This window comes from Delphinus delphis, chromosome 6 (assembly GCF_949987515.2).
Source record: "Delphinus delphis chromosome 6, mDelDel1.2, whole genome shotgun sequence".
Taxonomy (NCBI): domain Eukaryota; kingdom Metazoa; phylum Chordata; class Mammalia; order Artiodactyla; family Delphinidae; genus Delphinus; species Delphinus delphis.
Genome location: NC_082688.1, coordinates 83,249,465 through 83,274,769, shown reverse-complemented (window position 1 = coordinate 83,274,769; position 25,305 = coordinate 83,249,465). Strand labels below are relative to the sequence as shown.

Sequence of the window (25,305 nt, the reverse complement as noted above, 5' to 3'; positions counted from 1 at the left end):
AAGACTCTTGGGGACAGAAACAGTAGCTTGTAGCTGTGTCCCCAGTTGCCCATCACTCTCTGCGATTGTACACGGCAATCCCGTAGGACTGAATTTAGGCTCCAGAAGAGGGATCCTGACCCTGGGGCTGTGGGACTTTTAAGTTTCATGATTAAGAGGTACCGGCCCCTCCCCTGTAGTGATCTCATGCCAGCATTTAATAGCAATGTGGCAGAACTCGAACTCCGATGTATCCAGCCAGCTCGGTTTTCATGGTCACAGGCTGGGTCCAAGACTTGTGGTTGCTCTGCTTGTTATAGCAAGTTAGCTGCAGGATGTTCTTCATCAGAATCCATGGTTGGAGAACTACCATGTTCTTCTGCCGTAATGGGGAGCTGGAGCCCCAATCTTTCCGTTGATCAGGACTGATTGATTGATTGATTGATTGCTTTCAATACTGGGCCATAATGGGTTTTCACGGAGCTTGGCAGAACTTATTTTCTGAGAGAACTTGTAGCTCACTACTTAACTCCTTGGAAACTGATGATTTGCTTTTTAAATCTATCTAGTACTCCATCTAGCATTCTTGAAAGTTCTAGGCCCTCTTCGGTCTGGCCCATTCTCTGCTGAGTCAAGGCCTAGGGCTAGCACCAGGTGTTTCTATCTGGATGGTTGAAATTCTGGGGCCAAGCCTTGTCATCCTCAAGAACAATAATTCTCTACCTTAGCTACACATTAGAAACATCCAGAGGATTTGCACACACACACACACACACACACACACACACACACACACACTCTCTCTCTCTCTCTCTCTCTCTCTCTCTCTCACGAGCCAGCCTATGTCTTGTCCAACGCAGACGAATAGAAACACGGTGAGGCTTTGGCGTCTACATTTTTCAAAGTTCTCTAAGTGATTCTGATCCACAACAAGAACTGCTCTTGCCAGAAAACTAGGACTGTGTGAAGAGACTCCTCATCTAAATGCAGGAAGAAAGCGTTGAGATTTCCAGGGAAGATGGAAGACGGAACAAGCACACAAGGCTTCCATCTTGTTCACACACACATGCTTGGTGAAATATAACAAAATCTCCAGAAGCCAGAGGAAACTAAAAGCCAAATTAAGGCCTCGTGACTCATCTTGGAGCAGACAGCCATCATACCTAGTGGATCGAGTGTGAGGGGTTGGTGGCCCTTGCAGGGAGGCTGCAGTGTGTCAGAGGACATCTGTCCTAGAGGGGAGGCTCTCAGCTCTGGCACCAGAGCCACTGGACTGTGATGGACAGTAAATGCGAAGCCCTATCGTATTTCCTGGGTATCAATGAACCTTGAGATCCAAAGGATACCCTAGGAAGGGGAGTCACACCCAGTAATTGCTGAGATTGGTTTTGCCCCTGCAGGGTGTGGACTTGAGTCAAATATGGCCTGATTTAAAGGAAATGAAGAAAGCGGCATTTCCCACGCATAGGCTTGTCTACAAATCCATACGTACCTGCTACAGGAGAAGAGGCTGTAGTTGTCCATAGGGAGGTTGTTATAGCACCTGTGTGACTTTAAAATCAGTGTATACAATGGGATGTGTATGTACCAATATAGCCTATACACTAGAAGTGATTAGATATCATGACGTATCTAGTGAGACACGGATGTACTATAGAAGACATACGCAGTGCCCATGTGAGAAGTGACTTTGGTAGTTAACTGGTATTTAAAATAATGTTATCAATATCACATGGTTTGCTAATTAGGATAAGGGACATAGATTTTTGTATGTATGTGAAGTGACTGATCCTGAAGATTGAATATTTATTAGAATTATTGTACAAGTGTCATCATTCCTGCACGAAGGAGGCAGAAGAATCTGGCAAACCCCAGCTCTCTAATGCCAGGAATGCAGCTCTCAGTGACCAGAGCTCCCTCCCTGTCACCTGAACAGAGGCCAGGCTGGTCCTGGCATCAGTACATCTTTGCATCTGTGACTTCCATGCAAGGTCAGGCAAGGGAAGTTTCTGGGCCTACATGGCAGGCTTGTAATAAATCATTGCTTGTTGGATGAATTTGGTCTGAACCTGGCAATCCTTGTGAAGCACCACCTGTAGATGGCAGGTGGGGTGGGATGTTTAGCTCTCATACAGCTCTAACCACGGGAGCCTAATGAAGATCCTGACTTTCGGGAAACACAGATTCGCAGAGAGAGAGTCTCACATCACTGAAAGCCTCAGAACCCGCTGCTAAGCAGCTGCTTCCACTGTAGGCTCCCCCTCCCCGAGGCTGATGAGTGGTGGGAAGAGGGAAAAGGAGTAATGGGTCTAGGAAAGCACCAAAGACCTTGCCAGATTTGGGGCCAAATTCTTACCTCATCCCTAGTGACCGAAATCCCTACACTCCAGGTTTAACTTCCTGGAAACTCTCTAGCCTCCTGGAACCTTGAATCTTGGCATTAGATCCCACTGATAAGCCCATTCCTACAGGGCTGGGATGTTGAATTGTTTTTACCAGTCTCTGAGGGGCCTGGAGCCCAGACTCTCAACACCATGCCACGTGGTGAGCCCAAACCCCAGCTGCAGGCTTCTGTGGGCCAGCCAGGTGCCTGCATTTCTGCCTATTGCCTGGAGTGGAAACCCCTGAGTTCCTCCCTTGTTTTCAGGATTCAATGACTACCTTTCTGGCAAGTAGTAAACACTACATTTGCTGGTCAATGTCTTTTGACCTAACTTTTTGGCAAGTTCCTTAACTCTCAGTGCCTCAGTTTTCTCATCTGTAAACTGTGGATAATAATAGTACCTACCTCCCAGTGTTGACGTAAGAGCTGGGTGAGTTAACATACTGTAGAGGTTTAAATGGCGGCCTTCAAAAAGATATGTCCACGTAGTAATCCCTGGAACCTGGGAACGTGACCTGATAAGGCAAAAGAGTGAGGGAGAGCTTTTCCTGGATTATCCCCGGTGGGCCTTAAATGCAACCACACGTATACTTCCAAGCCACACACACAGAGGAGAGGACACAGGAAGAAGAGGAGAAGGCAATGTGGCCGCCGAGGCAGAGATCGGAGTGATGCGGCCACAAGCCAAGGAACATCTAGAGCCCCCGGAGCCTGGAACAGGTAAAGAACAGATTCTCCCTGAGGGTCTCCAGAGGGAGTGCAGCCCCGCCGACACTTCACTTTCAGACCTCTGGCCTTCAGAACTGTGAGAGAACACATTTCTGTTGTTTTAAGCCACTCAGTGTGTGGTAATTTGTTACAGCAAGAACACAACATACATAACACCCTGGCATGCAGTAAGCATTTGTTCTATTAGTCAATTTGTTCTAAAGGTAAGGATGCCTGTTTGAATGAGGTTGTTAATCACAATACCTCAGAAGTGTTGTTCCTAGCCAAGCAATTAGGCATCCTCAAGAGTGAACTAAAAACGTGTATCTGAGGGAGAAAATGAGACAGGGTCTACAGAACAGCAGGCAGGGCTCTGGAAAACTTGACTTCAGGTTTGGAATTTAACTGATTACTGATTATAAACATACAAATAATAAGAATATAAAAACGTTGTCTGGTAGAGGTGTAGATCTTTAATAATCCAAATAATCCACTGGCCAAGGCATCAGTGGTTTAACTTTTGTTCTTTAATCCTGTTTCTTTGAGTGGGATACACACTTCAATCCCACAGCAACAATTACATGTTCGTACTTGGATTTTTAGACGAGTTGTTTCCCCCCCTTACACAGCTTTGAATTCCCCAAGTCTCTGCTGAGTTTAACTGGGTTGTATTTTTTTGCGGTACGCGGGCCTCTCACTGTTGTGGCCTCTCCCGTTGCGGAGCACAGGCTCCGGACGCGCAGGCTCAGCGGCCATGGCTCATGGGCCCAGCCGCTCCGCGGCATGTGGGATCTTCCCGGACCGGGACACGAACCCGTGTCCCCTGCATCGGCAGGCGGACTCTCAACCACTGCGCCACCAGGGAAGCCCTGGGTTGTATTTTTTTAACTCAAGGAAAATATACCTGAGCCAGTAAGAGGGGTTTTCACGGGCAAAGTTCCTGAGGAGTTGGATTTGAGGACAGTCTGCTGGCAAACTCTACATTCCTGAAGCCTCCATCAGGTATGCTGCCCAGAAGCCTTCTGTGCCTCTCAGAGGAGATGGAGGGGAAACGGTCAGAAAGTGGGGAAACACGACTGTGACTCTGAGAAATACAAATGTGGGTGGGCTGCTCTGATGGCCAGGAAGAGACAGGCTGCCGGATCCCTGTGAAACCACCCTTCTTTTGTCCTCCTTCACCTTTTAGGAAACACTGGTTAACAGAGAGACCGAGAGGATGTGGCATTTTCTATTTGGCTACCTCTGCTCCTGGGTCATTATGATTCTCAAAGCTGCCCCAACCCTAGGCCACGATTCACAACATTTCTTTTATGGTAGGTTTCTTAGGTGTGATCTGTTAGAAATCCTGGTGATTCTGTCTGCTCACCCTGTGCTGTCTCACATGGTAGTCATGAGCCCCGTGTGGCTATTTAAATGTAAACTAATTGAAATGAAATCACATTTAAAATTCAGCTCTTAGTCTCACTGGCCGCAGGTCAAGTGCCTACTGGCCATATTGGACAGTGCAGATAAAACATTTCTATCATTGTAGAAAGTTCTACTGGGCAGTGATGTTCTAGTTATCCAAGATAGAAGGTGAAAACGTCAGGTTATGGAGGGCTCAGCCAGGGAACTTGTACTCTCGTTGCTTCAACTGCTGAACACGGCAGTCACCTGCAGTGACCTTACATACATACGTACAGACAGACAAAAGAGCACACCATGCCTTGTGAAAATTCTAGTAATCATCATGTCACTTTTAGTGTCTCTTTTAGAGGATGTTATTTATTTTAAGACATCATTTTTATTAGTACACTGTAGTACAAGAGACTTTCCATGTCAGGTTGAGAGAAGCTGGTCACATGATTTACAAACAAAACTTTTTTTTTTTTTTTTGAACACTGATATTCTGGTGTCACTTTGAAATCAGCCAAGATGCAGTGGGTCTTAATAAAGCAATGGACCTCCAAACAGATTGCAAAACAAGAACCGGTAACTATCAGCACAGAGACGTCACATTAAAAGGAAAATAAAGCAAATGAAAAGGGAGTTTCAAATACCAGGTCACGATGAAAGGGGCAATATATCTTCAGAGAGGTATTGAAATGTGTGTGTGGATACGGCCCGGATATATACAAACATCTCTCCATGTACAGAAGCAAATGCAGAGACTGTCCACACCTCTAGGCAGATTTGTTAGTGATGGATAATGATTAATGAACGCAGGGAGCAATATTTCACCATAATTTGGTCATTTATCAGGGGATTATATATTCAAAATCCACATTTAATTCAAAGACCTTGTATTTAAACATTTCCAGTGTTTTTTTTTTTTTTTTTTACATTTTTAAAGCAATAGGAAGATATACAACTTGCAAAATGTAGGCCTTTACATTTCATTTTCTCCAAATTTTTTTTCCAGTTCAAACCTGTGGCAATTAGCAGCTTTAGTTATGCTTGCTCCAGCATGTTGGACATTCGGCCAACCTTCACTCAGGATCATTTTCATTAATGTACAGACCAAAGAAATAAAACAAACACAGACCTGGCCTAGAATGCATAGACTAAAAAAAATGACATCCCATGTTTTCCCGTTGTGTCTCCTGAGACGTATGTTAAGATGGCAAAAGAGTTGCTTGGTTGCTCTTGTGAAATTCACAGTGTTTTGCCTGCAACACATATACATATATATATATATATTTTTTGCTTCGCTTTGTGTCTGTGATGAATGGAGCAAAGAAATATATATATAAATAAATAAATACTTAAATAAAGGTAAAAGAAAAAAAAGGAAATAAATACAAAAATTAAGGATATTCGAGAACCTTTGACTTATAGCAGCAGTGATTCATTCCAGCCCTGACAAACGAGAAAATACCCCTTCATATGCTGTCATATTTTGCTACAAATCCCTTCCACCGCAAATTCTTTAAAATAGCATTTGCTGTCTCAACCTCGGAGTCTCAGCATCCCACCATTACGAATTGTGAGGAAACTGCTTTAACTGCTCACTTAGCCACCTGAGTAGGTGGGTCACCGGCCATCCCCCTAGTGAGATTTTCGGTAGCAGTGATATAGGGCCAAACCGAAGCTCCACACTGGAAACAAAAGTCCTCAAATGGGAAAAAAAATAAAAGAAAGAGCAAGGGAATTGAGACTATGTGTGTCTGCAGTCATTTATTTAATTAGATACACAATTTAAAGCTATTGGCATTATAGAAGGTCCAATTTACAAAAGGGTAAGTTTAAAAAAAAGAAGTCTATTCCTGACTTCTATCCCCTGACAACAGGGGATCCTGTTGTCATGGCTCTTTGCAAAGGCCAGCATTTTACACTGCTGCCTCTTGCATTCCGCTAGGATGTGGGAATTCCTAAGAGTCACTCGCCTCGCCGTGGAGTCTTGGATTCTCACCTTTGGTCTTCAAGACACTGGGCTCCCAACAGTCCAGTTCTCTTCTGGAATGCTTGGACTCTGAACACAAGTGTAAAGGGGTCACAGTGGGACAGGTGAGCGTAATACAAATAAATGTGCAAAAGGATTTAAAAAAGAATCAGTTTTCCTTTTCTGGACCTTTACATAAGGAGATATATTTCCGGCTGCATTTTCCTTTGCAGGGAGCCAGAGGAAGGACTCAACGTAGTGGGATGGTTTTGATTTAGTTGTTTTGTGATAATGTGTTTGGGAAGCACATTATCTTAAATATGTCTTCCACCCATGCAGTATCGCAGAGAGTCGAAAAGTGTGATGGGGTCCTACCCACATGGAGAAAGGAAGCATGAACAGCAACATGACTTTAAAAAAGTTTTGGTTATTTAGCAGATTTTAAGCAAATTATTCATACTGCACCCTACTTATAATTATCTCTATTACTGTGTGCCTATAAATTTATACATAAGCTCACAAACACACTATGCATGTGTGTTTGTCTATGTATAAATCTAGTATTTATAGCACACATATAAATACATGGAAATACCACAGGGAGCGCCGATGTGAACATATAATATGAATTCTGATATAGTCTTTTATAGCATAGTTCAAAATGTCTTCTAAATAAGCCTGATTATGACACTGGTTCATTGTACAAGGATTTCGCTGAAGCTATGAGCATGATTATATGTCATGAGATCTCAGCTGCTTGCATCTCACATATTTCATTTTGCTCTTCTAACTTCATATCCTGCTTCATGAATTGGTTAGCGTGCTTTCTCTCCTGGACTGCTTGTGTATATATTAAGGTCTCTAGTGGACCAAATCATGAACATGAGAGTCAGAGTACCTAGATTAAGTCCCAGAGGTGCCTGGAGAGTACTAGCATGCCATTTAACTTCTCCAACTCTCAATTTCCTCACCGTTAAAAAGTGGGAATAATTTGCCAACATATGTGAAAAGTGTTTGGGAAACTATTAAACAATGTATAAATGGAAGCAACTGTCAGGATGAGTTCAGGCTAGAGAATTAGGTTTGTCACCACTCCTGTCGTAGTGTTTAATGAATTTGATGGCAGGCCCTATTCTGTGATCTTTACACTGCAGAATGAGGATGCCCTTTTTCTAAATATTACAAGAGCATGAGAAGAGGGGATTGTGGAGGAACAGGGATGGAGACTTGAAGATAGTCTGTGGTTCCTTCGGTCACTTTAAAAGCAATCTGGGATTCTTTCAATGCGAGACGTCTCTGTGATCAGTACATACTCTTGAGACAACAGAGGGAAAAAATGAATAATAATCAGCAATATAAATAACTATAAAACTTTGCACTTGCATAGAACCTTTCATTTCAAGACCTTGAGGGACTTGTCAGAAGGTAAAGAGACATTTTTTTTTTCTTTTTTCCTTCAGAGGAAAACACAACACTGGAAGGGGAAGGGAATGCTCCCATCCTCTCATCTGCTTTAAACAAATCCTTGCTCTAAAACAGCACAGCACTCCTTGAATGTGACCCCTTAGAGTATTACCTCCTTTGCTCTCTGTTAAAATAAAACAAGTAACTTGCAGCTTCTTCCCCCAGAGCAGCTGGCCAGTCGCACAGAATAACAAACCTGTGTAGGTTTTCAGGTCATCACTGATGGAATCTAGAAAAGTTCTGTACAAATCTGCTTCTTCTTACTGCTTCACAGGGTGCCACAGTGTTTTAACAGTACCATGGGCCCTTAATGGGATATATACGTGCAGGTATATATCATGGAGATATGGCTTTCGTTATGTTATTATGTGTGTTCTGGAGGGTTTTTGGTCACCGACAAAGAGAACAATTCAACTCCCATGTCTCATAGGCAGCGCAGAACCTGAAAGGACTATGGGCATCGCCTTGTCCAACCCCCTTCACTTGACAGCAGATGCTACTCAATTTCCTTTTGTTCTCTGTTAATGGACTCTTTTGATTTTTTGAGAACTGGCTTTCAGTGTCTAGAATGGAAAATAAGGTGCTTCAGTAACTAAGGGCACAAGCAAAACTTAAACAGAGCAATTGCACCTTCAGAAACAAATATGAAATAAAATGACCTAAGTTGAATTCAAATCACTCCCTTTCAATCTGGCTCGTGTTATAAAGATGTCGAGTTAGCAAAATTCCCCTCACAGAGGGTAGCAAGTTTTCTTGAGGAACAGAAAAATGTTTCTTCCTTGGTATAACTGATCACCCAGATAACTGTAAATTTCTATTTAAATTTACAACCTCTTTTCGCAAAACCCGTGGCTATGCCCAGAAGCACACCTCCAAAGCTTGGCCTGGGCACAGTGTCCCATGGGTATGCTGTGCCTAAGGTTTTGTTTTTACTTTCTTTTAAAATGCAGTGAAAAAAACAAAACAGCATATTGACAATGGAGTACAATTAGAATGAGACCACTCTCCCAACCAGAGCCCAGAGCAAGGTCTCGGCCTGTGTACACTGAACATCAATGCCTGTGATACCCCCAGGGTGGGTGAGGTCTCCTGTCCCTTGGGGGTTGATTTTGCCCTTCTCACAGGGCCACAGTGGGTGCGACATGGTGGAGGATAGCCAGGTTTCAGGGACCATATTTGTTAAAACCCATCGCCACCATACGACCCAGAGACACTTATACTCAGCTGATGAATTCCATTAGCTTCGCCTAATTATATAAGTTATACCTTTTATGGATCTGCTCTACATATCTGGGGCACGACGTCTGGAGCGGTAGTTTCTGCACACAAGATATTTTTATCGACAAAGACCATGCACAATTTTGCTTGCACAGTTAAAAGGACGGGTGGGGTGGAGGCTAGGGGTTGGAAGGAAGTGCTATCTGAAAAGTTCAATGTAAGAGAAACTTGCCTCCAAATTTAGAGCTTGTCCTATCTTTTCCAAGTCCTTGGCTTTCCCACCTGACCCTGAAATGATCGCTGGACAAGAATCCACCTCCTTTCAACTGAACTTGACACAGGCTCAGTGGATAACACTTGGAAAAACAAACCAGCGCCATCACCGTGGCCTACGAAGACAAGACTGTCGGAACGTGTGATGCACCATCTTACCTCCCGGAAGCCATCTTTTCTCTGTTCTACACTCTAGTGTTTCCGGTGATGGGAAAAGAATAGTCCATGGCACAGAGTTCAACAGTCTTTTTACTCCTCAGAAATGTCCTCGGGGGAAGGTGCCGAATACACTGTTCCCAGCTAACAGTCGCTGGGTTTTCTTAAGTTGGGACTGACGCCAGCCGATCTCAATGGTTGTCTTTGTTCTTCCCATACTGCGGTTTATAATAAATCTTCTTTCTCTCTGGTTTTAATCTCCCAAAGATAAAGGCTTCCCAGATTGAACACAAGTTTTCCTTTTTCATACACAGGCTTAAGCCATCCCAAACAATAAGAACAGTAATAATAATAAATAAATAGAAGTGAATCCATAGAAACTCTCGATGTCTGTACAGCAGAAGTGACAAAGTTTAAGTCAAATATTTGTTTTCCCTTTTTTTCATCCACATCAAAGGCAGGAATACAACAAGGCATTGTTAGTTGTGGTGGGCAAACCGGAGTGTCTGCTGATATAACAAATTAGGTTTGTTAAGGCCTTTGTCTATGCAGAGTTAATAGTAATGCAGAAGCCAGATTGATTAAAAAGGAAAGGGTGAGGATTGTGAAGCAGGGAAGACAAAAAATAAAGGAAAGAAAAACAAACAAACAAAAAAAACTAGGGAATAAACCAAGGGAGATGGAAAGAGAGAAAGAGATAATGCCAAAAAGAAGTCCATACTGTGTCTACGGATGGAGAAGTACACATTGCTTCCCTCGGAAAGCTTCTCGGTGTCTTTGTAGTTAATACTGTCAGAGCGAAGAACAGCAGATTGACGGCATCCAGCGGCAGTTAAAAGACGTTCATCCTCTCGGCCCAACTGAGGAGGTGCTTTGGGAAGGATCGGTCTGGGGGAAAGGGCCCTAGCCTAGTATATCCAGGTAGACCGGAGATGCCTTGGCCAAGTTCTGAAGGAGGGTGTGGATGCCCTTGATGTTCTTCCTCATGTGGGGCTCTCGCTGCCAGCACCCCAGCATCAGCTCATAGACTTCCTGGGGGCACGTTCGAGGTCGCTGCAAGACTCGGCCTTGAGTGATGCATTCTATCACCTGGACGGGACGGAGAGCAAAGATAGGGTCAGACCAGAGGAAAAACAATGTGGATACAATAAATGTCAGTACAAAGAGAGGGCTGCTTTAAAGAAGCACACTCAGTGTTTACTTTTTTTCAGAGGCAAGAGAGTGACTGTTCTAGGTTGGTATGTCATGGTTAATTTGATGGGTTTATATTCATTTTTCAAGCCACACTGATTTCACCAAACTGCTAGAGAAATAATTCATCTATATGGAATGCTCCCAAAGCACACCCTGGAATTCCAATGTTTTACTGGCCTGAGATGGGACCAGGGTCACTTTTGTGTCAGGGCGCTAACTGGCCAGGGAACCCCAGGGTACAGAAATGAGCGGTCATTTTGGATAATGGAATTGGATAAAAGACAGACATGGGCCTGAAGAAGTGAGGTGCTTGACCAAGAAGTGATGCCTCAAATATAGACATATTTGCAAACAGATTAGAAAAGGAAAATAAAATGTTTGAGTTTTCACTAGAAGTGAATGTTCTAATGAAATATGCAAAAAGGAGAGAAGCTTGAAACCTTAATGGAATAATACCAAAGCTAGCTGGACTCGAAGGGTACCGGAATGCCACATCTGCTATCAATTTACTAGATGAACAGCACGAAATGACTCCTGGGTCCCAATGCCAGAGGATCACAGGCGCGTCAGCAAATGCCGTGCTTTTCTCTTTCTAGAACTCTTAAGTTTGGAGCGTGACTATAATTTGGCCATGAAATTTAGGTACATGGCAGGCCGTTTGGGAGGTGCTTCTCCCAACAAAGCCACAGGAGAGCGTGTCCTGACTTCCAGCCCGGGGATGCCTCTCTGCGTCAGCTCTCTAGGGTTCTTGGTGCCACCCGCCTCTCACCTCGTTGTTTGACAGCTGGTACCAGGGCTGTTTGCCATATGTGAAGATCTCCCACAACACGACCCCCAGGCTCCAGACGTCACTTTCGGTGGTGAACTTCCTGTACATGATGCTCTCTGGAGGCATCCAGCGAATGGGCAGCATCGTGTGGCCACCGACCTGGCAGAAAAGGGGTAAGCAAGGCGGCATCAGTGCCCACCATCAGGAGAAAAGGTTTGGAAGGGAGATGTGGGGGACATTTTTTTCCCTTTCCTTTATTTGTATTTATTAATTTTAATTGTTTATAAAACAGAAGGGAAAGACGATTGGTTTATAATCTCAAGCAACAGAGACAGAGGGCAAAGAGTGGTCAAAGGATTTTTCTCACATTTTTGCAATTCTCTCTTTCTCACAACTAGACAGGAGCAGAGATGGTGATTGGGTGGGTATTCATCCTGTATGAAACACAGACAGGGCTTCCCTGGTGGCGCAGTGGTGGAGAGTCCGCCTGCCGGTGCAGGGGACACGGGTTCGTGCCCCGGTCCGGGAAGATCCCACATGCTGCGGAGCGGCTGGGCCCGTGAGCCATAGCCGCTGAGCCTGCGCGTCCGGAGCCTGTGCTCCGCAACAGGAGAGGCCGCAACAGTGAGAGGCCCGCGAACCGAAAAAAAAAAAAAAAAAAAAAAAAACCCAGACACACCTACTTTCTGGTATGAGGATGACTTGATCTTGTAATTAACAAGATAACTTTGGTCAGGATAACAAGTAGAGAGTTTTGCATCCAAAATGACCCACCAAGGGACTCTGCTTCCTTAGCAAGGCCGGAGCTTCCTTCCACTTTAAAGTGTAAGGAGCGCACACAGAGCTGCCTTGAACATGCTTACCACAACCCAGCAATGGGCAGGGCAGAAATGATTATTCACATTTTACAGAAGGGGCAACTGAGTTTCAGGTTGCTATGGATACAAAGAAGTCCAGTCTTTGGAATTTCATCTACTACAGGAAACTTCAACTGAGCTTATTTACAAAAGTAAAGAAGCAGGAGGAGCTTCAAGATGGTGGAAGAGTAAGACGCGGAGATCACCTTCCTCCCCACAGATACATCAGAAATACATCTTCATGTAGAACAACTCCTACAGAACACCTACTGAACGCTGGCAGAAGACCTCAGACCTCCCAAAAGGCAAGAAACTCCCCACGTACCTGTGTAGGGCAAAAGAAAAAAGAATAAACACAGACAAAAGGATAGGGACGGGACCTGCACCAGTGGGAGGGAGCTGTGAAGGAGGAAGTTTCCACACACTAGGAAGCCCCTTCGTGGGCGGAGACTGCAGGTGGCGGAGGGGTAAGCTTTGGAGCCGCGGAGGAGAGCGCGGCCACAGGGGTGCGGAGGGCAAAGCGGCGAGATTCCCGCACAGAGGATCGGTGCTGACCAGCACTCACCAGCCCGAGAGGCTTCTCTGCTCACCCGCTGGGGCGGGCGGGGCTGGGAGCTGAGGCTCGGGCTTCGGTCGGATCCCAGGGAGAGGACTGGCGGCGTGAACACAGCCTGCAGGGGGTTAGTGCACCACGGCTAGCCGGGAGGGAGTCCGGGAAAAGGTCTGGAGCTGCCGAAGACGCAAGAGACTTTTTCTTCCCTCTTTGTTTCCTGATGCGCGACGAGAGGGGATTAAGAGTGCCGCTTAAAGGAGCTCCAGAGACTGGCGTGAGCCGCGGCTATCAGCGCGGACCCCAGAGACGGGCATGAGACGCTAAGGCTGCTGCTGCCGCCACCAAGAAGCCTGTGTGCAAACACAGGTCACTATCCACACACACCCCCGCCCCCCCGGAGCCTGTGCAGCCCGCCACTGCCAGGGTCCCGTGATCCAGGGACAACTTCCCCGGGAGAACACAGGGCGCACCTCAGGCTGGTGCAACATCATGCCGGCCTTTGCCACCGCAGTCTCGCCCCGCATCCGTACCCCTCCCTCCCCCCGGCCTGAGTGAGCCAGAGCCCCCGAATCTGCTCCTTTAACCCAGTCCTGTCTGAGCGAAGAACAGACGCCCTCAGGCGACCTACATGCAGAGGCGGGTCCAAATCCAAAGCTGAACCCCGAGAGCTGTGTGAACAGAGAAGAGAAAGGGAAATCTCTCCCAGCAGCCTCAGGAGCAGCGGATGAAATCACCACAGTTAACTTGATGTACCGCATCTGTGGAATACCTGAATAGACAATGAATCATCCCAAATTGAGGAGGTGGACTGTGGGAGCAATTATATATATAGTTTTTTCCCTTTTTCCTTTTTGTGAGTGTGTATGCATGCTTCTGTGTGTGATTTTGTCTGTATAGCTTTGCTTTTACCATTTGTCCTAGGGTAATGTGTGTCCGTTTTTTTTTTTTTTTTTTTTTGCTTTTTAGTGAAGTTTTCAGTGCTTGTTATCATTGGTGGATTTGTTTTTTGGTTTGGCTATTCTTTTTTTTTTTTTACTTAAAAATTTTTTTTATAATAATTATTTTCTGTTTTTTATTTTAATAACTTTTTAATTTAATTTAATTTTACTTCTTTCTTTCTTTCTTTCTTTCTTTCTTTCTTTCTTTCTTTCTCTCTTTCTCTCTTTCTCTCTTTCTTTCTTTCTCCCTTTTATTCTGAGCCGTGTGGATGACAGGCTCTTGGTGCTCCAGCCAGGTGTCAGGGCTGTGCCTCTGAGGTGGGAGAGCCAAGTTCAAGACATTGGTCCACAAGAGACCTCCCAGCTCCACGTAATATCAAACGGCGAAAATCTCCCAGAGATCTTCATCTCAACGACAGCTCCCAGCTACACTCAACGACCAGCAAGCTACAGTGCTGGACACTCTATGCCAAACAACTAGCAAGACAGGAACACAACACCATCCATTAGCAGAGAGGCTGCCTAAACTCATAATAAGTCCACAGACACCCCAAAACACACCACCAGAGGTGGACCTGCCCACCAGAAAGACAAGATCCAGCCTCATCCACCAGAACACAGGCACCAGTCCCTTCCACCAGGAAGCCTACACAACCCACTGAACCACCTGACACTGGGGGCAGACACCAAAAACAATGGGAACTACGAACTTGCCACCTGCAAAAGGAGATCCCAAACCCAGTAAGTTAAGCAAAATGAGAAGACAAAGAAAGATGAAGGAGCAAGGTGAAAACCCACCACACGTAACAAATGAAGAGGAAATAGACAGTCTACCTGAAAAAGCACTCAGAATAATGATAGTAAAGATGATCCAAAATCTTGGAAATAGAATGGACAAAATACAAGAAATGTTTAATGAGGACCTAGAAGAACTAAACAGGAAAGAAACAATCATGAACAACACAATAAATGAAATTAAAAATTCTCTAGAAGGGATCAATAGCAGAATAACTGAGGCAGAAGAATGGATAAGTGACCTGGAAGATAAAATAGTGGAAATAACTACTGCAGAGCAGAATAAAGAAAAAACAATGAAAAGAATTGAGAACAGTCTCAGAGATCTCTGGGACAATATTAAACACACCAACATTTGAATTATAGGGGTCCCAGAAGAAGAAGAGAACAAGAAAGGGACTGACAAAATATTTGAAGAGATTATGGTTGAAAACTTCCCTAGTATGGGAAAGGAAATACTTAATCAAGTCCAGGAAGCACAGAGAGCCCCATACAGGATAAATCCAAGGAGAAACACATCAAGACACATATTAATCACACTATCAAAAATTAAATACAAACAAAAAATATTAAAAGCAGCAAGGGAAAAACAACAAATAACATACAAGGGAATCCCCATAAGGTTAACAGCTGATCTTTCAGCAGAAACTCTGCAAGCCAGAAGGGAGTGGCAGGACATATTTAAAGTGATGAAAGGGAAAAACCTACAACCAAGATTACTCTACCCAGCAAGGATCTCATTCAGATTAGAGAGAGAAATTAAAACCTTTACAGACAAGTAAAAGCTAAGACAATTCAGCACCACCAAACTAGCTTTACAACAAACGCTAAAGGAACTCATCTAGGCAGGAAACACAAGAGAAGGAAAAGACATACAATAGCAAACCCAAAACAATTAAGAAAATGGTAATAGGAACATACATATCGATAATTACCTTAAATGTAAATGGATTAAATGCTCCAACCAAAAAACAATAGACTGGCGGAATGGATACAAAACAAGACCCGTATATATGCTGTCTACAAGAGACCCACTTCAGACGTAGGGACACATACAGCCAGAGTGAGGAGATGGAAAAAGATATTCCATGCCAATGGAAATCAAAAGAAAGCTGGAGTAGCAATTCTCATATCAGACAAAATAGACTTTAAAATAAAGACTATTACAAGAGACAAGGAAGGACACTACATAATGATCAAGGGATCAACCCAAGAAGAGGATATAACAATTGTAAATATCTCTGCACCCAACATAGGAGCACCTCAATACATAAGGCAAATACTAACAGCCATAAAAGGGGAAATCGACAGTAATACAATCATAGTAGGGGACTTTAACACCCCACTTTCACCAATGGACAGATCATCCAAAATGAAAATAAATAAGGAAATGCAAGTTTTAATGATACATTAAACAAGATGGACTTAACCGATATTTATAGGACATTCTATGCAAAAACAACAGAATACACTTTTTTTCTCAAGTGCTCATGGAACATTCTCCAGGATAGATCATATCTTGGGTCACAAGTCAAGCCTTGGTAAAATTAAGAAAATTGAAATCGTATCAAGAAACTTTTCTGACCACAACGTTATGAGACTAGATACCAATTACAGGAAAAAAATCTGTAAAAAATACAAACACATGGAGGATAAACAATACACTACTTAATAACCAAGAGATCACTGAAGAAATCAAAAAGGAAATCAGAAAATACCTAGAAACAAAAGACAATGAAAACACAATGACCCCAAACCTATGGGATGCAGCAAAAGCACTTTTAAGAGGGAAGTTTATAGCAATACAATCCTACCTTAAGAAACAAGTAACATCTCAAAAAGACAACCTAACCTTAAACCTAAAGCAAGTAGAGAAAGAAGAACAAAAAAACCCCAAAGTTAGCAGAAGGAAAGAAATCATAAAGATCAGATCAGAAATAAATGAAAAAGAAATAAGTGAAATGATAGCAAAGATCAATAAAACTAAAAGCTGGTTCTTTGAGAAGATAAACAAAATTGATAAGCCATTAGGCAGACTCAAAAAGAAGAAAAGGGAGAAGACTCAAATCAATAGAATTAGAAATGAAAAAGGAGAAGTAACAACTGACACTGCAGAAATACAAAGGATCATGAGCACTTACTACAAACAACTATATGCCAATAAAATGGACAACCTGGACGAAATGGATAAATACTTAGAAACGCACAACCTTCCAAGAATGAACCAGGAAGAAATAGAAAATATGAACAGACCAATCACAAGCACTAAAATAGAAAACGTGATTAAAAATCTTCCAACAAACAAAAGCCCAGGACCAGATGGCTTCAAAGGCGAATTCTATCAAACATTTAGAGAAGAGCTAACACCTATCTTTCTCAAACTCTTCCAAAATATAGCAGAGGGAGGAAGACTCCCAAACTCATTCTATGAGACCACCATCACCCTGACACCAAAACCAGACAAGGATGTCACAAAAAAAGAAAGCTACAGACGAATATCACTGATGAACATAGATGCAAACTTTTACAACAAAATACTAGCAAACAGAATCCAACAGCACATTAAAAGGATCATACACCATGATCAAGTGGGGTTTATTCCAGGAATGCAAGGATTCTTCAATATACGCAAATCAATCAATGTGATACACCATATTAACAAATTGAAGGAGAAAAACCATATGATCATCTCAATAGATGCAGAGAAAGCTTTTGACAAAATTCAACACCCATTTATGATAAAAATCCTTCAGAAAGTAGGCATAGAGGGAACTTACCTCGACATAACAAAGGCCATATATGACAAACCCACAGCCAACATCATCCTCAATGGTGAAAAACTGAAACCATTTCCACTAAGATCCGGAACAAGACAAGGTTGCCCACTCTCACCAGTATTGTTCAACATAGTTTTGGAAGTTTTAGCCACAGCAATCAGAGAAGAAAAGGAAATAAAAGGAATCCAAATCGGAAAAGAAGTAAAGCTGTCACTGTTTACAGATGACATGATACTATACATAGAGAATCCTAAAGGTGCTACCAGAAAACTACTAGAGCTAATCAATGAATTTGGTAAAGTAACAGCATACAAAATTAATGCACAGAAATCTCTTGCATTCCTACACACTAATGATGAAAAATCTGAAAGTGAAATTAACAAAACATGCCCATTTACCATTGCAACAAAAAGAATAAAATACCTAGGAATAAACCTACCTAAGGAGACAAAAGACATGTGTGCAGGAAATTATAAGACACTGATGATAGAAATTAAAGATGATACAAATAGATGGAGAGATATACCATGTTCTTGGATTGGAAGAATCAACATTATGTAAATGACTATACTACCCAAAGCAATCTACAGATTCAATGCAATCCCTATCAAACTACCATTGGCATTTTTCACAGAACTAGGACAAAAAATTTCACAATTTGTATGGAAACACAAAAGACCCCGAATAGCCAAAGCAATGATGAGAAAGTAAAACAGAGCTGGAGGAAACAGGCTCCCAGACTTTGGACTATACTACAAATCTACAGTAATCAAGACAGTATGGTACTGGCACAAAACCAGAAATATAGATCAATGGAACAGGATAGAAAGCCCAGAGATAGACCCATGCACATATGGTCACCTTATCTTTGAAAAAGGAGTTAAGCATATACAATGGAGAAAAGACATCCTCTTCAATAAGTGGTGCTGGGAAAACTGGACAGCTACATGTAAAAGTATGAAATTAGAACACTCCCTAACAGCATGCACAAAAATAAACTCAAAATGGATTCAAGACCTAAATGTAAGGTCAGACACTTTCAAACTCTTAGAGGAAAACATAGGCAGAACACTTTATGACATAAATCACAGCAAGATCCTTTTTGACCCACCTCCTAGAGAAATGGAAAGAAAAACAAAAATAAACAAATGAGACCTAATGAAACTTCAAAGCTTTTGCACAGCAAAGGAAACCATAAACAAGAAGAAAAGACAACTCTCAGAAAGGGAGAAGATATTTGCAAATGAAGCAACTGACAAAGGATTAATCTCCAAAATTTGCAAGCGGCTCATGCAGCTCAATATCAAAAAAACAAACAACCCAATCCAAAAATGGGCAGAAGTCCTTAATAGATATTTCTCCAAAGAAGATATACAGATTGCCAAAAAAACACATGAAAGACTGCTCAACATCATTACTCATTAGAGAAATGCAAATCAAAACTACAATGCGATATCATCTCACACGGGTCAGAATGGCCATCATCAAAAAATGTACAAACAATAAATGCTGGAGAGGGTGTGGAGAAAAGGGAACTCTCTTGCACTGTTGGTGGGAATGTAAATTGATACAGCTACTATGGAGAACAGTATGGAGGTTCCTTAAAAAACTAAGAGTAGAACTACCATATGACCCAGCAATCCAACTACTGGACATATACCCTGAGAAAACCATAACTCAAAAAGAGTCATGTTCCACAATCTTCATTGCAGCACTATTTACAATATCCAGGACGTGGAAGCAACCTAAGTGTCCATCGACAGATGAATGGATAAAGAAGATGTGGCACATGTATACAATGGAATATTACTCAGCCATAAAAAGAAACGAAATTGAGTTATTCGTAGTGAGGTGGATGGACCTAGAATCTGTCATATAGAGTGAAGTAAGTCAGAAAGAGAAAAACAAATACCGTATGTTAACACATACATATGGAATCTAAAAGAAAAAAAAAAGATCGTGAAGAACCTAGGGCAAAACGGGAATAAAGACGCAGACCTCCTAGAATGGATTTGAGGACACCGGGAGGGGGAAGGGTAAGCTAGGGCGAAGTGAGAGAGTGGTAGTGTATATATGGACGTATATACACTACCAAATGTAAAATAGATAGCTAGTGGGAAGCAGTCACATAGCACAGGGAGATCAGCTCGGTGCTTTGTGATCAGCTAGAAGGGTCGGATAGGGAGGGTGGGAGGGAGGGAGACGCAAGTGGGAAGAGATATGGGGATATATGTATATGAATAACTGATTCACTTTGTTATAAAGCAGAAGCTAACACACCACCGTAAAGCAATTATACTCCAATTAAAATGTTAAAAAAAAAGTTAATACATAAGTATGGTTTTTGAAAAGCCCATTTTAGTAAAAGCACCAAGTCTGAGGCATTAGATAGCAACAGCATTAGCACAGGCAAAGAAAACTTTGACCAAAGAGACTTGTTTACGATTTCCTACTTTCTGGAGAAAAATTAAGTGTATTCCATACAGGTTTGTAGCCCATCAAGGCTGTCTGATTTTTAAACCAAGATAAGATTTCTGCACAGTAGCCCAATGGGTGGCAGGTCCTACTTTTCACGCTGGTGAACCTCAGCGCTACCTGCCCAAATGCCATGCTGACAGCGGGGCAGTGGGTGAGCTCACAGGACAGCAGGAATTAGATTTCCCTGACAACTCCCACCCCCTGACCTCTGAGACCAATGCCACACAGAGTTTCTGCCCGATTATAATTCTCAATATCCATTTCTGACTCACTAAGGGAAGGAAATGGACTAACAGTGCCTGAAAAATGCTGCTCAACTCCGTAGCCCAAGTGGAGAGTGTCAGAGATGTCTAATTTGCTTGGTGATTTCAAATGATGCTCTTAGCATCAAAGAAAGCATGCACGATTTTTCCCCATTCTTCTCTGTACGAGGAATCCAAGTCTGACAAGTCGAAACATGACTTGCTGGCTCAGGGTTAAGGCGCCCCTGTATTTTTACTGTTCAGCTTTGAATACACCAAAAGTTCATGCGCTAAGTGCAAGCTTGTTGCCTTCCATCAGCTTTCAATTTCCTTGCTTTCTCCTCATTCCGCAGGACAGGTTGTCACTGTTCAACGAGCGCAGATTTCCCTCATGGAGCTGCCTGGACATGACAATACTCACCACCAGGGTCGATATCGAAAACACAACCTGTGCAACACAGGCACTGACCAGAATGGTTGCTGGTGTTCATAGTGGCACAGCCAAATGGGCGTGTTTCTGGCTGATGGCTATCCGCCTGACTCTGCAACTCTGAAACCCCACGTACCCAGGACTTTGGGAAAGGAAATCTGCCAACACACAAGAGTTTCCTATGTTTTCAGATACTTACGAACACGAAGGATACCAAGGCGGAATGGTCCCCCGGGTGCTGGCAGCCTATACCCCAGCACCAAGGAGAGGCTTTGTGGCAGTGCAGGGAGCTATATGCGCAGAGTTATGGGGAGTGAGAGGTCTCTGCCCAGGTTTTTAGCGAAAAAGACATAATTCTTTCTTGAATGGGAATAGTGAAACAATTGAAATTGACATATTGAAAGTAGAATTAGAAAAATATTGAAATTAGACCATACATCCAATGTACAGTTGGTCTGTGGTAGTAAGGGGAAGAGTGGGATATTATGGACCAATTCGGTGTTCTTTTGGATACCTGACCCTCAAAGTATTAAGAGCTAGCTTGCCACATGTGTTCCTAGTTCAGATGTGTCCAATATACTATAACCTGTAACCCTCTTCATTTCTTGGAGATTCATAATGCACAGAATTCCCTTGAAGTGTCTCAGGCAGAAAGAACAGATTTAACTTTGTTTAACTTAGTGAATTAAACTAATTTGGCTGTGTGTTTGTGGGGGAGAGGGAGAGAGATGGAGAGCCACTCACATACATTCCTAGAACCAGACGGTAAATATCCCACTTTGGGACATGTTAACCTATGGAGACGCCAGGCTTTCCATATTCTTTTTGTGTTCCCAGCTGTGGTGCAGTGGACAACACTCAATTCATGACTTTAGAAGGGGGCCAAAAGGCACAAATTTCCAGTTGTAAAATAAATAAGTCCTGAGGATGTAAGGTACAGCAAGGTGACTATAGTTAATAATATTGTATTGCATATTTGAAAGTAAATCCTAAAAGTTTTCATCACAACAACAAAAAATTGTAACTATGTGAGGAGACAGATGTTAACTAGACTTATGGCTGTGATCATTTTGCAATATATACAGATATCAAATCCTTATATTGTACACCTGAAACGAATATGATGTTATATGTCAAGTATACCTCAATTAAAACAAAAAACAAAAAACACCCTGGGCTCCAGAGTTAATTTCACTACTTGCCAAACCTCTCTGTGTCTTAATTTTTCCAACTATAAAATGTGGGTAACAATATATACCTCCCAGGGTTAACTCAAGCAGACAATATTTGTGAAAGCCCTTTATGAATTTTAATGCACTAAATGCTTTCTAGGTGTTGCCTCTTTCTCTGTAGCCTGTATTATCTAGCCTTTATTTTCTCAATGGGAAGCAGCCAGGGAGACATTAAGAAGAGTCAACACTACAACTCTCCCACACTCCTCACTCTGCAATGACAAGTACTCTGGGGCCCCTCTGATTACACCTACTCTTCCGGATTCTCTGTCCTGTATTGCTAATGGCCAAAGAAGAGGCTCCTGTGTCCTTTAAAGAAGGGGAAAAAAAGATTCAATTTCTGATTTACATGTTTTCCCATCTGATCATTTATTTTATGCTTGCAGTCTCTTTGGGACAGATTTTTCACTCTAATTCTTTCAAGAATCCCCTCTGGGATTTCACACATGCCATTACAAATAATGCTTTCCTTGTTCTGATGTCAAATGGGTGAGTGGTGGGAGCATCTAATAAAAGTTCAGACAGGGTTCACAAGTTTTCTAAACCCGTTTAGAACATTTCTGAATATTTCTTTCGCAGCCCTTTCTCAGGATTTTGGAGCATGTCACAAAAGTGGGCCCAAAAAGTAAAAATAGAAAAAAAGAGCCACCGTGGTTACAAATTACTGTCACATTCCAGTCACAGTCACTGGATGGTTTTTAGAACTCACAAAACCACATACTGTGCAGTGACAAACACAATGAGATATTTGTCTTGTATGTGCAACTTGGCCATCGGCCCTCACACTCTTGCTTAAATATTTGTGAGATGGAATGTGATCCCAAGGGTGACACTGGGAGTCAGAACTGTTGCTTTGACTGCCAGGTACTCAGTGGTGCCAGGAGAGACCTTTCAGTGATCGACTTGGGTCAGGAGCATGCTCTTCACGAAACGCACCAGAATGAGCTGATGCAACATGGGAAATCCACTTAGCTGGGGAGTTGACTCGGACTTGCAGGTTTTATTTTTCTCAACCCACGAGCCTGGGGTTTTAGCTCTGTAATTAACCACTTGTCACCACCTTCCCACCATAATCATCTGTCAACACAGAGCAGTTGATCTTTACAAAGAACTTCTACTCGATGATCTCACTTGAGCCCAATAATTACCCTCTTGAGAGGACGTCAACTTGCCTTCACATTATAAGTAATGCCCCCCAAATTCAGAGAGTTTAAGTAGCTTAGCTAAAAACACACACACATAACCCCTCCCCACAGGACATCTTGTACTCACTCTGATGGGTCACTCTGTGTTTCTGGCTTCTGCATTCTCCAATTCATGCCCTATATTCTGCCAGCAAACTTAGTTGTGGCTCCTCACCCAGGCCGAACCTACTCATGCCTCTTGGAAAGTTTGATCTTTTTTTCTACCTACTCTGGAAGGTCTCCTAAAGGCAAGTTCAAGTTCCATCACTTCAAGGAATGTACCCTCCCTGCTATAGCTCAGCAATGTTTTTAAGCACCCCTCAGTACAGCTCTGGTAACACTGCAGGCATTCCCTATTTTTGCTAACGGATCACATGCCTCAAGAGGAAGGACGCTGAGCAGTTATGGCTGGCAAGGCATGGAGGGGGTGGGTTGGTAAGCAGACCACGTCTTCGAGTTTCTTCTGTTGAGATTTGGGGAGGAATTCTCAATGTGCTCCTTCAAAGAGATCAGTGTTCACTACTTTCCCATCCCCCACCAATAACTTCTCTAAACTCTTCACAGAACCAACCTTAGATTAAATGGATGGAAACTGGCTCACCTAATTGATGCTACAAATAAGAACCATTCGATGAAATTCAAAACTTCTTAATAAAATGCAATCCAAAATACTGGCATTCACATGGAGTATAAAAACTCTCTAAGCTGTGTGTGAAATCCCGTTCGTTCCTCAGTTTATCATCTGTACAGTAGATGGGGGTGCAGACCTGGTACTATTCGACCTGGGAATGAAGTTTAGGAAGACGTCATAATGAATAACATGAGAGAATATTGCTCTATAAGATAGCATCTCATATCCTCTGAGGCGCGTGAGGAAGGACAGAGACTAAAGAAGAACATTAAACCATGAAAAAGGAAAGAATGAATGGCCATCAGGGCTGCTAATCACCGTGACTGGCTTAAATCAGTGAAGTTAATCAGAACAATGTCTGGAGCCAATGGCCAAAAAGAAATTCCATAGTGCCTAAAATAAATCAAGTTTTGGGAAATAATGGATTCTGTTTTTAAAACATCTGCAAAAAGAACTGTTTGTTTAGCTCTTACTGTTTATTTCCATGACACTTCATAATTTTGATGGTGAAATGTACAGAATGATCTGGTTTTAAAAAAAACAACAACCTGTTCTAGGAAAAATACCTAGGCCTGAGCATCCTTTAAATCTACTTGTTTGAAAGGTGTAAAGACAATAAATCCTGGAAAGAATACTAAAAGGCCTTTGGTAAAACTGTCTTGTGTCCGAAATGCTGTATAGCACAGGGAGCTCACTCAGCTCGGTGCTCTGCGATGACTTAAATGGGTGGGATGGGCAGGGGAGGGAGGCCCAAGAGGGAGGGGATATATGTATACATATAGCTGATTCACTTTGTTGTACAGCGGAAACTAACACACCATTGTAAAGCATCTATACTCTAACAACAACAAAAACAGAAATGGATGATTTTATTATTTTTAAATCAAATTGGGAACATCTAATCAGTTCAACTACAATATTTATTTCTTACCCAAGAAATACTCTTTGGGTACATTCTCTTTGGTGACTAGGTTGTAAATGGTGACTATTTCCCCATGGCTTAACAAACAATATGATTTATTTTTCTACACTGGAAAACTAGAATTTAGGAAGGTCAAGAAACTTGCTGAGCAAGTGGAGATATGAATTGGTGACCGGCAGTATTGAAGACAGCTCTCTATCCCACTATTATTCACGCTGGGACCCTAGGTTCTTACTTAATTTTTACAAACATACGAAGCATCTTTATCCCTGGTACAAGTTTATGAGGAATGCACAACCCATTTTCCAGGGACCTCGGTTGATGAGAGAGGCGGTAACAAGCATCCACCCTCCTCCTTCCTCCCTCATTGTCTTCTCTTCTCTTTCAGCATCCATCCCTCTCAGTGTGGGCCCTCCCAGTCCATTCCCGATTCCCTTTCTTTGAATCTCCTCTCAAATCTCACTTGTCCAGTCCCATTTCAGATTCCAACGTTGCCTTTTGTCTTGCCCAATTCTTTTATCTCCCCAGAGGATCATGCCTGTCTTCCCCACAAGTCGTTCCCCATCCATGGGGATGCCTCGTCTCCCTTCTGTGTATATGAGAGGCACGGTGGCAGGCTGGAGCCCTTCTATAGACCCAAAGCAAATGCCTAGCTGGCTTTGAAAACACTGGTGATTTAAAGGTGAGTAAAGCTAATCTGGGACCTTCTCTACTTAAGTAGCAAAGAGCAGTGATGCCTGGGAGGCCACTTTCAGCTTGTG

General features: G+C 42.7%; 1 protein-coding gene across 3 annotated transcripts in view; it reads right to left on the bottom strand.

Annotated features, from left to right (window-relative positions):
• Window positions 1–9,027: 9,027 nt before the first annotated feature.
• Window positions 9,028–25,305, bottom strand: part of NTRK2 (neurotrophic receptor tyrosine kinase 2) — a 378,936-nt gene continuing 362,658 nt past the window's right edge. For all 3 annotated transcript variants that reach the window (XM_060014974.1, XM_060014975.1, XM_060014973.1), the window contains exons 17-18: window positions 11,506–11,664; window positions 9,028–10,631 (exon numbers count right to left, since the gene is read on the bottom strand). In XM_060014974.1, coding sequence (XP_059870957.1) covers window positions 10,446–10,631; window positions 11,506–11,664 — 345 coding nt within the window. In that variant the 3' untranslated portion in view covers window positions 9,028–10,445. The remainder of the gene's footprint in view (window positions 10,632–11,505; window positions 11,665–25,305) is intronic.